Source organism: Typopeltis vanoorti, chromosome 26 (genome assembly GCF_054136105.1).
Source record: "Typopeltis vanoorti isolate ZY-2024b chromosome 26, IOZ_Tvanoo_1.0, whole genome shotgun sequence".
Classification (NCBI taxonomy): domain Eukaryota; kingdom Metazoa; phylum Arthropoda; class Arachnida; order Uropygi; family Thelyphonidae; genus Typopeltis; species Typopeltis vanoorti.
The window spans coordinates 23166371-23181726 of record NC_143574.1 but is presented as its reverse complement, the minus strand read 5'-3'; the positions used below and the strand labels follow the sequence as shown (position 1 = coordinate 23181726).

Sequence of the window (15356 nt, the reverse complement as noted above, 5' to 3'; positions counted from 1 at the left end):
CTCTTTATGGAAGACTTAGAAAACAAAATCCTATCACAAATTTTTCCTAGACCTAAAATTTGGTTTAGATACGTGGACGATATCTTCATCATATGGAACAACAACAAAGATGACATATATAATTTTCTCAAAAAGATCAACGCTTTCCATCATTCTATTAAATTCACTCTGGAACTTGAAAGAGAAAAACAACTTCCGTTTTTAGACATCCTAATCAAAAAACAAACTGATGGCAGTTTAAATCTATCGGTCTACAGAAAACCGACCAATACAGGTCGCTACCTACATTTTAACTCCTCTCACCACATATCACATAAACTCAGCATTATATACATGTTAAAGAAAAGAGCTATTTGCATCTCAACGGACAACAAGACCCTTCAAGATGAGTTAAAATTTATTTCCAACAATCTGCACTTGAACGGCTATCCAAGAAGACTAGTCAATAAAATCCTTTTCTCTGAACCACCACAAAGAGAACAAGAAGACATTCAATATATAAAAACGATAGCAATTCCGTATATAAGTGGCATCTCCAACAAGCTCGCCAATCTCCTCAAACAACACAAAATAAGAGTAGCATTTCAACCTATAGATACTATTCGTAAACTACTAAGATCTCCAAAAGACAACCATCCTTTCTACAAATATGCTGGAGTCTATAATATTCCATGCTCATGTGGCTCTAATTACATCGGACAGACTTCGAGAAGCCTCGAAATCAGGCAAAAGGAGCACATTGGCTATGTCAAAAACAACAGACAGGACATTTCTGGGCTATCGTCTCATTTCTCCACAACTAACCATGTCATCGAGTGGGACAAAAGCTGTTCCCCCTACTTAGAGGAAGATTACCATTCAAGAATGTTCAAAGAAGCAGCCACAGTCGCCCGTTCTACTGTGAACCTTAACAGAAATCAAGGCCTAATACTGCCAGAGAGATGGAAAACCCTAATCAGAGCCTTAAAAACGGAAGAAATGAACTTTAATACAAACTACAGAAGGCTCCTCAGCAACAGCTAGCTGATCTTGTACACGCGATACGTGTTTCACTCACGTTCGATACTATTTCATTTGTAATTATTCTAGTCAGTTTTTATTCTTGTCAGTTTTGTAGTTACGCATAATTGTGAGAGTGTTTAAACCTATATGTTAGTGCCCTGAAGAAGCCAACAGATAAGTGTGGCGAAACTAGTTGGTCCAGTTAATTAATAAAATATTGATCAACACTTGATCGGTTAACCAAATATTATTATTTACTATTTATGATCAAGAAAACAACCTTCATGATAGCTTCATCTTCTTTCCCATTATTTCAAGCAAAAATTACCTCAAGTCTTGTAAATCAGTAATTTACAAGACTTGAGATACATAGAGCAGCTATGAAGCAGTGCATATGATTGCTGTGGTATTAACAAAATTAACAAAAGATCGTGCGAACCAAAGACAAATTAGCATTTCAATAGTTGAATTGAAATGCTAATTCTCTTCAGCCGAATTTCATAATATCTGAAAACATTCACTATATAGGTATATATTTCATAGTTTTAACACATTCACGACAGGGTGGTGTCAAACAAAACCTTATGTTGCACTGGCAGCATGGTTGTGCTTGAGTCTATACAGCAGTTTTTATGGGAGAGAAGTGATTCATTAGTTAGTGCCGTTTTTATCTCAATACTGCAAACTCCAATGTCAGGTATAGTATTGGTTTAGTTGTTTTTTTCTTTGTTCAATAATTTCTAGATTGTAACTGAAAATAAATAAACCATCATGTATTATATTTGCAGTTTTTTTTTTTAGCACATACTAATAATGAATGTATCTCTCAGATACACGCGACCTATGTTGCAATTTTTTTGACCGTGACTTCCACAGGTTAATAAATTTTACTATGTTAGTAAAATTTATTAACCTGTGGAATTTTACTACTATGTTGTAGTTTTTCAGACTCTTTCAAAAACTGAGCGTTAATGATGCATAGCCGAAAATTGCCACGTACCCCCCCCCCGAAGACCTTTAAACACTTTGAGAAACGCTGTCCAACAGGTGCTCCATCTACACGTGTTTCACTTAATTTTGTGTTGCCTTTGTGTGTGTGTGTGTGTGTATTACAAGTCTCATATTGTTCTCGGTGACAGACGAAATATTGGAAGAATTAAATAATATTATTAATCCTTTCTCAGTGCTGTTTCACTCCATTAAGCCTCTAACATGACCAATTTTAACACTAAAAATGTTATTAATGCTCAGTTTTTGAAAAGAGTCAGAAAAACTTCAACATAGTAGTAAAATTTATTAACCTGTGGAAGTCACAGTCGAAAAAATTGCAACATAGGTCGCGTGCATCTGAGAGATACATTCATTACTAGTATGTGTTAAAAAAAAACTGCAAATATAATACATGATGGTTTATTTATTTTCAGTTACAATCTAGAAATTATTGAACAAAGAAACAAAGAAAAAAACAACTAAACCAATACTATGCCTGACATTGGAGTTCGCAGTATCTCTCAGATACAATTTACTATGAAATATCACACACCTTTACATAACACGTCATCATCATCAAATTCCAGACATTTACCCTCAAGGGGTGTACAGGATATGATAGTACTACATGAAAAATTTACATCATTACTAACTTCCTACCTACAATTTTCTGCCAAATCAATCTGTTGCCTGTCAAAGCTACAACATTGTCAGATCTTATATTTATACTAGGGGACTCTGATGCCTATGGTGCAGCCCTAGGCATCAGAGCACCGGATATACCTCTCTAATTCTCACATTCAGTTTTATTTCCCTTTTTATATATGGGTACTATGAGAGCTCTACTCCAATCATCTGGAATTTGTCCTTGTGTCCAGGCCCTCTGAACTATGCAATGTAGCCACTGTGAAACTTTTATACATCCATACTTGAGCATTTCTGGTCTAATATCATCTATTCTAGCTGCCTTTCCACATTTCAGACTTTTGATGGCTTTTTCTACTTCAAGCGTGGATATGTATTCCTGATTGCATGCCTGGTCAGTGTTTTTTTATCACTGTGCTGTCATCACTGCTAGTTTCATTTAGCAATTTTTCAAAGTAATTACTCCATACTTCAAGCATATCTTTTTCTCCAGTTTTCATATCACCTTTATCATCTCTAATTCCTTTTACAGCACTGTTTCCTCCATTTCTGAGCTTCTTCAACAACCTCCAGAATATCTTGCCACCTTCTTGATATTTATTTTCTATGTTCTTGCCAAAGTCCTCCCATGACTTTTGTTTAGCTAGTTTTACACACTGTTTAGCTTTCTTACATTTATCTCTGTATTCCCTAAGAGCACAAGCTGACTTATTTGCCAGGAACTTTTGATATGCTTTCTTCTTTTCCTTCACTGCCTCTTTAACTTCCTGTATCCACCATGGAGTTCTAATTTTTCTGTCCTTGCAGACAACCTTACCACATGCCTCTCCGGCAGAATCAATCAATGTTTTCTTTAGAGCTTGCCACTGAATCTCCAATGTTTGATTCCTGTTCTCAAACTCTTTCATTTTTTCTTGAATAATGTTTGTATATTTTAGCATACAGTTCACATCTAAAAGCTGCTGAACTTTTATTCGTTTTGTAGTTAAGAAGTGCTTGCATGAAGCAATGGTTGACTGTATACCTAGAGTCCGAATAATAAATCAAGTAGGGGTTAAATGGATGAATAACTCCATTAAGCTTGAGCTGCAAAAAAAGAAACAACTATGGAGGGAATTAAAGGAGAAAGGTGACTGGCAGGCACATGAACAGTATAAAGCGCAGGCCAGAAGGGTGACGAGTGTGGTAAGAAAAGCAAAAAAGGATTACGAAAGAACATTGGCCATGAAGGCTAAAGAGAATCCTAAACAGTTTTTTAGATATGTAGCAAGTAAAAGGAAAAATGTACATGGCAGAATGATTTTAAAGAATGCCAATGGTAGGAAGGTAACTGAATCAGTTGAGATAGTTGAGCTACTGAGTGAGCACTTTGCAAGAATATATCATCCAGGTGGTTACATTGCAGAAACGAATAAACCAGTAGATTATATGGGAATTGTGGTGAATGAAGTGGAGGTGAGTAGTCTATTGCATAACCTCAATGTCAATACATCTGTGGGATTGGATGGTATACCAGCTCGTGTTGTAGAGAAGCAGCTAAAGAATTGTCAGTACCCTTGACCATTTTGTTTAATTTGAGTCTCGGGTCTCGGTTAGTCCCGAGCGGGTGGAAAGAGGGGAAAATAGTTCCACTGCATAAAGGTGGTTCCAAGACTGCTGTTGTAAATTACCGACCGATTAGCATATCAGGAATCATTGTCAAGGTCTTAAAGAAATTAGTCAAGAAAAGAATACAGGATTGGATAGATGAAAATGGGATATTGTATGGGGGACAACATGGTTTTGTGAAGGGTAGATCATGCCTCAGTAACTTGCTCACGTTTTATAACACAGTGACGGCTGAACTGGATAGGGGTAATGGGTTTACAGTGATACTACTGGACCTTGCCTAGGCCTTTGATAGGATACCACATGGAACCCTAATCAGTAAACTGGAGCAGATGGGGATAGATATAGGGTTGGTGAGATGGATAGGAGGGTGGTTGAAGGAGAGATACCAGAGAGTGGTTTATTCAGGAGTGGAGTCTGAAAGACGTCTTGTGACTAGTGGAGTGCCACAGGGCTCTGTTCTTGGACCACTGCTTTTCAGTTTGTTCATCAATGATATAGGAAAGGATTTGAGAGGAAGTGTTCACTTGTTTGCTGATGATGCAAAGTTGGGTAGAGCAATTGTGAGTGCACAGGATGATTTGGATAGTTTGGAGGACTGGGCTAGGAAAAATGGATGTCAATTTAATGTGGCAAAGTGTAAGGTTACGCACTTTGGGGTGAAAAGAATAGCAGCAGTATATCGCATTGATGGAACCATACTCCAGGAGATTGATGAGGCCAGGGATTTGGGAGTGTTGGTGGATAGGGAGTTGAAGTTTAGGGGGCACATTGCAAAAGTGACTAAAACAGCTCACCAAATCACTTGGCTTCTGAAAAATACTTTAACATGCAGAGGCAAACAAGTTGTTGTTCCTCTGTATCGAGCCTTGATAAGACCCCATCTGGACTTCTGTGCCCAGTTATGGGCACCAGGGTTTCTTCTTGATGGGGAGGAAGTGGAGAGGGTCCAGAGACGAGTGACCAAGATGTTAGCAGGTCTGTGGAATGAACCTTATGAGAATAGGTTGAAGATTTGTGGGTTGCAGAAATTGGACAATAGGCAAAGGAGGGGTGATATGATTGAGACATTCAAATTACTGAAGGGTTTTTATAACAAGATATTTTTGAAAATATGACTGGTGGTGAGAGGACTAGGGGCCATGCATGGAAGCTGGGCAAGAACGTGGTTGAGAAGGGTGTTAGAGCTAGGTTTTTTTACTTGGAGAGTGGTGAATGAGTGGAATAAGCTTCCAGAGTCTGTTGTGGGTGCTACGACCGTGAATGAGTTCAAGGCAAGATATGATAGATACTGTGTGAATGTTGAAAAGTTGTTCTTGGCATGATGTTAGGTCCTCCCTCGATGAGTCTGTCAACTCCTTGGAGTTTCCCAGAACAATAATAATAATAATTAAAAAAAAAAAAAAAACTTTCTTACATGTTCTTCTTTTCAATATGAAATTCAATTTTATCCTGCTTAAGACTAAATGGTGACCACTTCCTATTTCAGATCCTCTGTACACTCTAGTGTCCTGCACCAGAGAGAAAACATCACTATCAGCAATAATAGTCAATGAGACTTGTCTTGTTCTTTGCCTCTCCTCTCCATGTGCATTTTGTGCACATTTTATGTTGGAACATTGTGTTAGTAATACCAGTCCATGGCCTGAGCAGAAATCCAACCAGTATTTGTCATTATTATTAGCTTTGCTATTTTCTCCAAATTTTCCTAAAATATTTTTGTATGTCTGACAATCATTTCCTACTCTGCTATTTAGATCTCCAACAAGGATGAATTTTTAATTGTGTCAGTTGCTTTTCTAAAGCCTCAAAAAATTCCTCCACTTGTACCTTAGGAGAACCCTCTGTGGGACTGTAGGCACAAATAAGTCTCATTGTCCAGTTCCCCAATCTCATATTTGCCCACATTACTCTACTTGAGACTGACTGCCATTCAAGAAGATTAGCCTCGTATTTTGTGTTGAATACTATGGCTACTCCTTCTTTTCCTTGATTGTCATTGCCTGAATATAACATTTTGTATTTATTGCTCAGAAAGAGCTCACCAGTTTTGGTCTTTTTTGTTTCTGTCACCCTTATTATGTCGATCTGGTACTTATCTAATTCCTCAGCTAGCTCCATTTCTTTGTCATTCAGGCTTCTTATGTTGATAGTACCGATCTTCAATTCTGGCGATATTGAGTTGGGGTGTGTTTTAAGATTTAGGATACATAACACGTGTTAAACCAAAACTGACTGCATAAACAGTGTTGAATATCACTCGTAATATATGCATGTGCAGCTACTCATGATCTCCAAGCTATACACTGGATATGTGTAAGATTATTTATATTAAACAATTTGTATCTGTCAGATCAGCTGTGACCTCTGCAGGGTTAAAAGGAAATATCACTTGTTATTTTATACCAATTAAGTAAAAAATATGTTTGCATTTGAAAATATAAAATTCTTGAAAGTGACCAGGAGCTTTTGAAAATATCTTCTTTAATTACTGCATAAAAGACATGCATTTTTGAAACTGTCCAAGAATCTATATATATATAAAAATACACAAGGGTGGTCTGAAAAGTTCTCGGCCTAACAATGAAAAAACGAATTTATAATTTCAAAATTATTTTTATTTTTCAAACATAATCTCCCTGATGACTAATACATTTATTCCAGCACTGTTATCCCATCCCTGTAGTTGTTCTCAGTAAGATCTGCAAAATACCCTTCTACATTCAAAAAAAATGCTGACCAGCGCAGAAGAGTTTAAGTTTTGGGAAGAGATACAAATCAGAGGTAGCCAAATCTGGGGCCACAGGGTGGATGTTCCAGCAATTCATAGTGCAGATCCCTTAATTTTCCCATTGCCAAAACACCTTTGTGGGCCAGGTGCATTGTCCTGATGAAAGATAATTTTTTTCTTCTTCAAACTGGGTCTTTTCTCATGATTTTTTTTGTTTAGTCTGGTTAAAAGATCAGAATAATATTCCCAGGTTATTGTTTTTTGGAGTGCTTAAGGGTCAAAGCTGTATAACTGAGAGGAGACCTCCACATAGTCTTTAAAGGAATGCGGAGAACCGACCAGGGCTTCTGACCTTATGTCCAATCCTCACCTTCTCGTGGTGCACCCTGTTGGGTATCTACTTCGATACTGAACGAACGAGGATGGGCTGGCAATTTGGGATTTAGCCAACCAAATTGTATTCTTATTGGTTAAACCAAAATAAAAAATGATGGTACAACATGACAAAATTTCATGCCGGCTGGGGCGTCGCCCGGTTAAAAAAGGCCCCCGTTGTTTTCGCCAGGGAACCAGGGCAAACAGGGAAAAGTCAGCTACTGGAACAAATCTGAAAACAAACCCCAACTCAACATCACCAGAGTTAAAGATTGGTACTATCAACGTAAGAAGCCTGAATGGCAAAGAAATGGAGCTAGCTGAGGAATTAGATAAGTACCAGATCGACATAATAGGGGTGACTGAAACAAAAAAGACCAAAACTGGTGAGATCTTTCTGAGCAATAAATACAAAATGTTATATTCAGGCAATGACAATCAAGGAAAAGAAGGAGTAGCCATAGTATTCAACACAAAATACGAGGCTAATCTTCTTGAATGGCAGTCAGTCTCAAGTAGAGTAATGTGGGCAAATATGAGAATGGGGAACTGGACAATGAGACTTATTTGTGCCTATGGTCCCGCAGAATGTTCTACTAAGGTAGAAGTGGAGGGATTTATTGACGCTTTAGAAAAAGCAACTGACACAATGAAAAAGGAAAAGTTGGTCCTTGTTGGGGATCTAAATAGCAGAGTAGGAAATGATTGTGAGACATACAAAAATATTTTGGGAAAAATTGGTGAAAAGAGCAAAGCTAATAATAATGGCAAATATCTGTTGGATTTCTGCTCAGGACATGGACTGGTTATTATTAACACCATGTTCCAACATAAAAATGTTCACAAATTCACATGGAGAGAAGAGTTTAAGAATAAGAAAAGTCTCATTGACTATGTTATTGTTGATAGTAATGTTTTCTACCTGGTGCAGGACACCAGAGTGTACAGAGGATTTGAAATTGGAAGTGATCACTATTTAGTCTTGAGCAGGGTAAAATTGAATTTCATATTGAAAAGAATAACATGTAAGAAAGTTTTAAAGCGAATAAAAGTTGAGCAGCTCTCAGATGTGAACTGTGGACTAAAATACAGAAAGATTATTGAAAAGAAAATGAAAGAGTTTGAGAACAGGAATAAAGCCTTGGAGATTCAGTGGCAAACTCTGAAGAAAACATTGATTGATTCTGCCAGAGAGGCATGTGGTGAGGTTTTGTGCAAGGATAAAAAAATCAGAACTCCCTGGTGGACACAGGAAGTTAAAGAGGCAGTGAAGGAAAAGAAGAAAGCATATCAAAAGTTCCTGGCAAATAAGTCAGCTTTTACTCTTACAGAATACAGAGACAAATGTAAGAAAGCTAAACAGTGTGTAAAACTAGCTAAACAAAAGTCATGGGAGGAATTTGGCAAGAATATAGAAAATAAATATCAGGAAGGTGGCAAAATATTCTGGAGGTTGTTGAAGAAGCTTAGGAATGGAGGAAAGAGTGCTGTAAAAGGAGTTAGAGATGATAAAGGTGACATGAAAACAGGAGAAAAAGATATCCTTGAAGTATGGAGTAATTACTTTGAAAAACTGCTAAATGAAACAAGCAGTGATGACAGCACAGTGATAAAAAACACTGACCAGGCATGCAGTCAGGAATACATATCCATACTTGAAGTAGAAAAAGCCATCAAAGGCTTGAAATGTGGAAAGGCAGCAGGAGTAGATGATATTCGACCAGAAATGCTGAAGTATGGTGGTATAAAAGTCTTACACTGGCTGCACTGCATAGTTCAGAAAGCCTGGACAGAGGGACGAATTCCCGATGATTGGAGTAAAGCTCTCATAGTACCCATATATAAAAAGGGAAATAAAACTGAATGTGAGCATTACAGAGGTATTTCCCTACTGAGTGTTCCTGGCAAGATCTATGCAAGTATACTTGAGAAACGGTTGAGAAGAATTGTGGAAGAAAAGCTTGGTGAAGAACAAGCTGGATTCAGGCCAAATAGAGTCTGTCAGGATCAGATCTTCACTTTACGACAAATAGTCGAGAAAGCCTGGGAATATAACAAAGATCTGTATTTAAGTTTTGTCGATTTGGAAAAGGCATATGACAAGGTGTCAAGAGAGAAGCTATTCAATACGCTGCAGTTGTATTGTGTCAATGGGGCATTATATCAAGCAATACTTAGTCTTTATTTGAGTTGTAAGTCAGCAATTAGAATTGAAGGAAGTACAGGAAGATGGTTTAATGTTAAATCTGGTGTGAGACAAGGATGTACATTATCCCCTCTGTTATTCATTATCTATATGGATCACATTATGAAGGAAAGTGGTATTAAACCTGATATCAAAATTGGAGATGTTAATGTCAGCTCTTTGCTTTATGCGGATGATGTTATACTTCTAAATAAATCCGCTACAAGTCTGCAAGATTCTCTGACTAAATTGAATAGCTGTTGTAATAGATATGGTATGAAGGTCAGCAATAAAAAGACAAAGACAATGAAAATAGGCAGAATCATTGAAAATGTCAACTGTGTTGTGAATGGAGAACCTGTAGAACAAGTAAAACATTTCAGCTATTTAGGCACGATTTTTACTGAAGATGGTAAATTAAATATAGAAATAGACAACAGAATCAGCAAAGCTGGTATGGTGGGAAGCCAATTGAATAAATTCATATGGAGTAAGAGAGAAATTAGTTGGAACACTAAATTAGCTGTATACAAGACAGTGTTCAAACCAGTTTTAACTTATGGATCTGAGAGCTGGGTCTGAAGTAAAACACTTGACCAAAGACTAGAGACTGCAGATATGAGAGTCCTGAGAAAGATTCGAGGCGTGAACAGATGGCATCAATGGCAATATCATATTAAAAATGACGATATTAATAAAGAACTTGACATTGTCAGCATCCAGGAATGCGTTAGCAGAGCTAATCTCAGATGGTATGGTCATTTAAATAGAATGGGAGAGGAAAGATTAGCAAAACAAGTGTTCTCTGCCAGGTTGGCAGGAAAACGACCCAGAGGAAGACCAAGATATAGGTGGATTGATACGGTACAAAGTGCCTTAGACGATAGAAATATAAGATCTGATAATGTTGGAGTCTTGACAAGTAACAGACTGATTTGGAGGAAAATTGTAGATAGGAAGTTAGTAATGATGTAATTTTTTCATGTAGTACTGTCATATCCTGTACACCCCTAGAGGGTATATGGCAGGAATTTGATGATGATGATGGTTATTGTTTTACCCTTTTCAAGATAATTAAGAAACAAATTGCATTTAGCATCCCAAAACACCGATGTCATGACCTCTCCTAAACCAACTTTGTCTTCTTTGGCGCTCAACAACCAGCTTCTGTCCACTGTTTTGACTGCTGTTTGGATTCTGGTGTGTAATGGTGAATCCAAGTCTCATCCCTAGTAATAAATCACTGCACAAAATCAGTTTTATTCTTGTTAAAATGCTCCAAGCACTGTTCAGAGATTTTCATGTGAGTTTGTTTTTGATCTGCTGTGAGCAAGCACGGCACCCATCTTACACAAAGCTTTTTTCATTTTCAATTCTTTACGCAAAATATATCCTACACATTCTTTTGAAATGCCTATAGTCTCAGCAATTCCAACTACTTTGACTCGCTGGTCATCCAATACTATATCATGCACTTGATCAATGATTTCTGGTGTTGTTACACTTTTTGGATGTCCTTTACATGGATCATGTTTAAGGCTGGTATTGCCACGTTTAAACTCGGTAGCCCATTTCTTAATTGTTGAAAACCAGAAGAGTGCCCATAAATTTTTATGAACTTCGAATAAATTTCTTTTGTCATTAAACCTTATTTTACAAAGAATTTTATAACCACATAGTACTCAGTTTTATCCATTTCGAGGGATACAGCAACACTTTTGCTTTAGACAGCTGATAAAATAAACTACTTGATAGAATGACTTGTAATTTCACATGGATACCTATGACAAATGTACCAACTTAATAAAAAATCACACCGGTAGTGTTACCATCTGTGGTCGAGGCCGAGAACTTTTCAGACGATCCTCGTATATATTAATTCCTACCTGTTTTAGCACATGTGATTTAAGGTTTCACAATCCTGTGATAGCTGTTTCCGACTTGGTTCTTTTCAAGGAACAGAAACCCATCAGAATAATTCAGTAGGCCACAAAAAAGATGGATTTTTCATAAGTGAACATTTGATTAGTGTGTAAATCATAATTTCTAGAGAAAAGAGTCCACTTTCTTCCTCTGCTTTGTATAATAAAATACTGATGGACATTTTATTATATTTTTAGTAAGTATGCATTAAAAGTCTCAGGTTCTTTTCATCATTATAATTTACACACTGACTGAGAGTTCACTTATGAGTTCATTTTTCATGCATGAGCTGCTACATTATTCTATATTTCTGTCTGGTATCTGAGACCTATTAGTTCAAAATGGTTCTTAGGCTAGCAAAAGTTTTCATCATATATATATACAGGGTGTTCGGGATAAATTTGACAGTTTCGTAAGGAAAAAGAAAATCTTCTTTGTGTCTATTAAATTTAATGAATTGACAAAAAAACATTACAGGCAGAGTTAATTACAATACTATCAACAAGATTTACTCAAAATAACCACCATTAGCATCGATCACAGCTTCAATTCTGCTTCGGAACCTCGAACAAGCTGATGCTACAGTCTCCCTGGGAAGGGCCGCAAAAACTGTTTTAATTTTATCCATTAACTGGGCTTTTGTATTACTGGAAGTGCGATTGGTGTCTTTTTCAACTGCGCCCCATACAAAATAATCCATGGGGTTAAGGTCTGGGGAGTTTGGAGGCCAAACATTTGGACTGGTGAAGTCGTAGAAATTTTCAGACAACCATTTTTGACTTTTCCCAGAGGTGTGGCAAGGGGCCGAATCCTGCTGCCATACATACGGCCTACCATTGGCTACCCTTGTTATCCAGGGCTTGACTACAGTTAGCAACTCCACGAACAAAGCCCGAATTCCAATGCCAGGGTTCTTCAACACCTGTTCCTGCAGATTTGCGAGGAATTCTGCTGTACGAACGCAATCAGATCGTCTGCTAGGGATCTTTCTTCTTGCTACATCCTCGTAGTCACCATTGCAAGTCTCTAGTTCATGCCTGATTGTTTTTACTGTATTCAGGGAGCATTAGGCAGCAGTCGTAATATCCTTATTTTGATGGCGGGCACGAATCATCATGATACAAGTTATTCTCTTCCATGATTCAGGTGGGTTCCAGCTATCCATCCTTTCTGACATCTTGTATATGAATGAAGAAGGGTCCAAACTTTTAAATGAAGAGAAGTGTGTGTTAATACATGTAACTTACGGAAAAATATAATTAATTATAAATATGTCAAATTTATCCCGAACACCCTGTATGTGTGTGTGTGTGTGTGTGTGTGGGTGGGTGGTTATAAATAAATAAGGAAGTTACCATTTAACTGTCTTATTAAACATCCTATATTATGATGTGTAAATATTTTTTCTCTAGCCCCGTCGACATGTAAATCGTCATCCTATTCATCAATCCAGTACATTTCTAGTATCTCATACACCTCCAGTATATATGTCTGAAACAGATGATGTGGATAGTCCATTCTGTGGTTCTATAGCTAGTAGCCTAGATGAAGAAGACACATTCAGTGACAAAACAGATGCAGTATCTGTAAGTGTGTTTGCCTTTTTAATAGCTTTTAGGTAGTGTCTTAGCAATTCTATAATGAATAATTGCTTTTTTTTCATTATTTTGTGTGTGTATATTCATTTGTATAATTTTTTTAAAAATGATACCGATCTTATTTGTTGTTTAGTGAAGATAGGATGATTTTGCAGATAAAAAGTAAATTAAACTAATATTTCATATCTATCACTATGGCATCATTATGATATAAATAACAATGTAATTGCTTTTACACATCTGTGCTCACATATAAATGAGCAGAGCATCAATTCATGCCAATATCCTACTGTCCTTTTGGAGTTATGGTCACTTTTTCTGCTAAAGGATGTACATGTTCTGCAAGCTTCTTTTTTTTTTTTTCATGTTGATTCACTCATGTAATGTTTGTTACTCTCTTCCTATGAATGCTGATCTGTTAGTGTCCTATAGCATGATATTCTGTAACTCCCAATATTGAGAATGAGATGTTCCATCCTTCAGAAAATAGTGAGGCTGATTTAAACAGTGATTTATAACTTAAATTGGTTCAATTTTTTGGAAAAATATTTATCTTAATGTTATTCATTTTTACATTTTTGACCAGTTATTACCATTAAAGCAGAACTGTTCACTGTGTTATTTTATTTTGAGATAAGGTACTATTAGAACAAATTAAAAAAAAAAAAAAAATTAGCTGTTGTATTTCACTTCTTGTTGCAGGGGCATCTGCTGTAAAATAACATTAGAGATAACTGCCTTAATATTGTAAGTTGACATACTTCGAAAAATTAAAACACGGAAACTAAAATTACGTGAAATAACTATTAAAATCATTTCACATAAGTTTTGGTTTCTCTGTTTAATATTTCTAAACATTAGAAATGTGTTCTCCTGCACAACATCTGTGCCATTAGAAAAGTTTAAAAATGATCCAAAACATCTAACCGCATAGAGATTATATATATTCTGATAAAATTTAAAAAAACAAAATTAGCAATAATTTAAGGTAATCACATTGCAGTTTTGATATTGGCAATGAAATCAGTATTTCATAGGTCTCCCTGACAAGTTTGAATTGACTTTGTTTCCACTGAACTCTGTTTTCTCTATTTTTGACCTCAGCTAATTGGCCAATTTGTTCAAAAATATATCACCTTTTGATGTTGTTTTGCTGTTTCATAGTATGAAGAAACTGTGTAATATAATAGCTGATGATTTTTTTTTTATTCATTGGTTAAACCATTCTCCATATTTTTAGTACGTCTTACATGTATGTTTCTTTATCTAAAAAGTTTAGACTGTGGGACAGCATATCCACAGTAGCATATCATTTAGTAATGGTGGTGTGAGTTAATGTTTTGTAAGTTTTCTATATATAGAGAATGAAGCATGTCATTGGTTTCCTTTCTGACTAGAATGTGTGAGAGCAGGACATTTGTTCCCCACCTCCCCAGTTTTTTTTTTTGGGGGGGGGCAGGTGAAATTCATAGGTTTGGCTATTTTAAATGTGGTAAAACCTGTATAGTATACAGGTAATATAGCCAAATTGCATAGTGAATTGTTCAGAAGAGTTGAAATAGATTCATTACTTTTCATATGACTATGTAGAAATTTGTAAGCAGGAAGGAGATGTAGTTGTCATTTAAAAAAAAAAAAATGACTTATCCCACATAACTTTGTTTACAGTGTAAGTACTTGGTTATCCAACTATATGTTTTGTGGTTTGCTGCATCTTAATCTTATACAAAAACTTAATTTTTGATGTAGAATTAGAGAAGCTTTTGTTAGCCTTAATTTTTTTGGCTATTCTTTTTTTTTCCCCTTGAAATTTATTCAAGCTTTAGGAAATTAAAGTTTTCTTTCCCCCTTCACAGAAGCAGACCTGCAATTCAGAAAAATCTACCATAGAATTTATGTTGAGCCTCCATAGCTCATTTGGTTTAGATGAGCCTTTTGTTGGAAAGACACAGGTTCGAATCCCCCTCTGTGACATTAGGAAACTTAATCAGGTGTTTTCAATCAAATGGTGAGTTAGATGGTTCATACAGAAGTGGAAGATTTTTAACCCCTGGAAACTTGGGTTTTCCATCCTTCAAAACAAGCAAACTGGTTCTGTGAACACACATATCTATAGACATAAGGCACTCCCAGAATAAGGGGTATTCTGTCAGATTTTGGTTTTGAATGTCTGCACGGTGAAATGTGGGTCTATGAGTGAGCATAAATCAGAAAGGAAGGAAGGAAGTACTTTGTGCTACTATAAAAATCTGCTACTTCAGGGCACTGTAGTAGTAGTAGTATTACTACTGCAGTGCCC

The 15356-nt window shown here is 36.4% G+C and overlaps 1 protein-coding gene across 1 annotated transcript in view; it reads left to right on the top strand.

Moving 5' to 3' along the window:
- The window catches only part of Atac1 (Ada2a-containing complex component 1), a 92758-nt gene that overhangs the window by 62161 nt on the left and 15241 nt on the right, over window positions 1–15356 (top strand). Inside the window, exon 6 of the mRNA XM_090415070.1 lies at window positions 12872–13045. Coding sequence (XP_090271196.1) covers window positions 12872–13045 — 174 coding nt within the window. The remainder of the gene's footprint in view (window positions 1–12871; window positions 13046–15356) is intronic.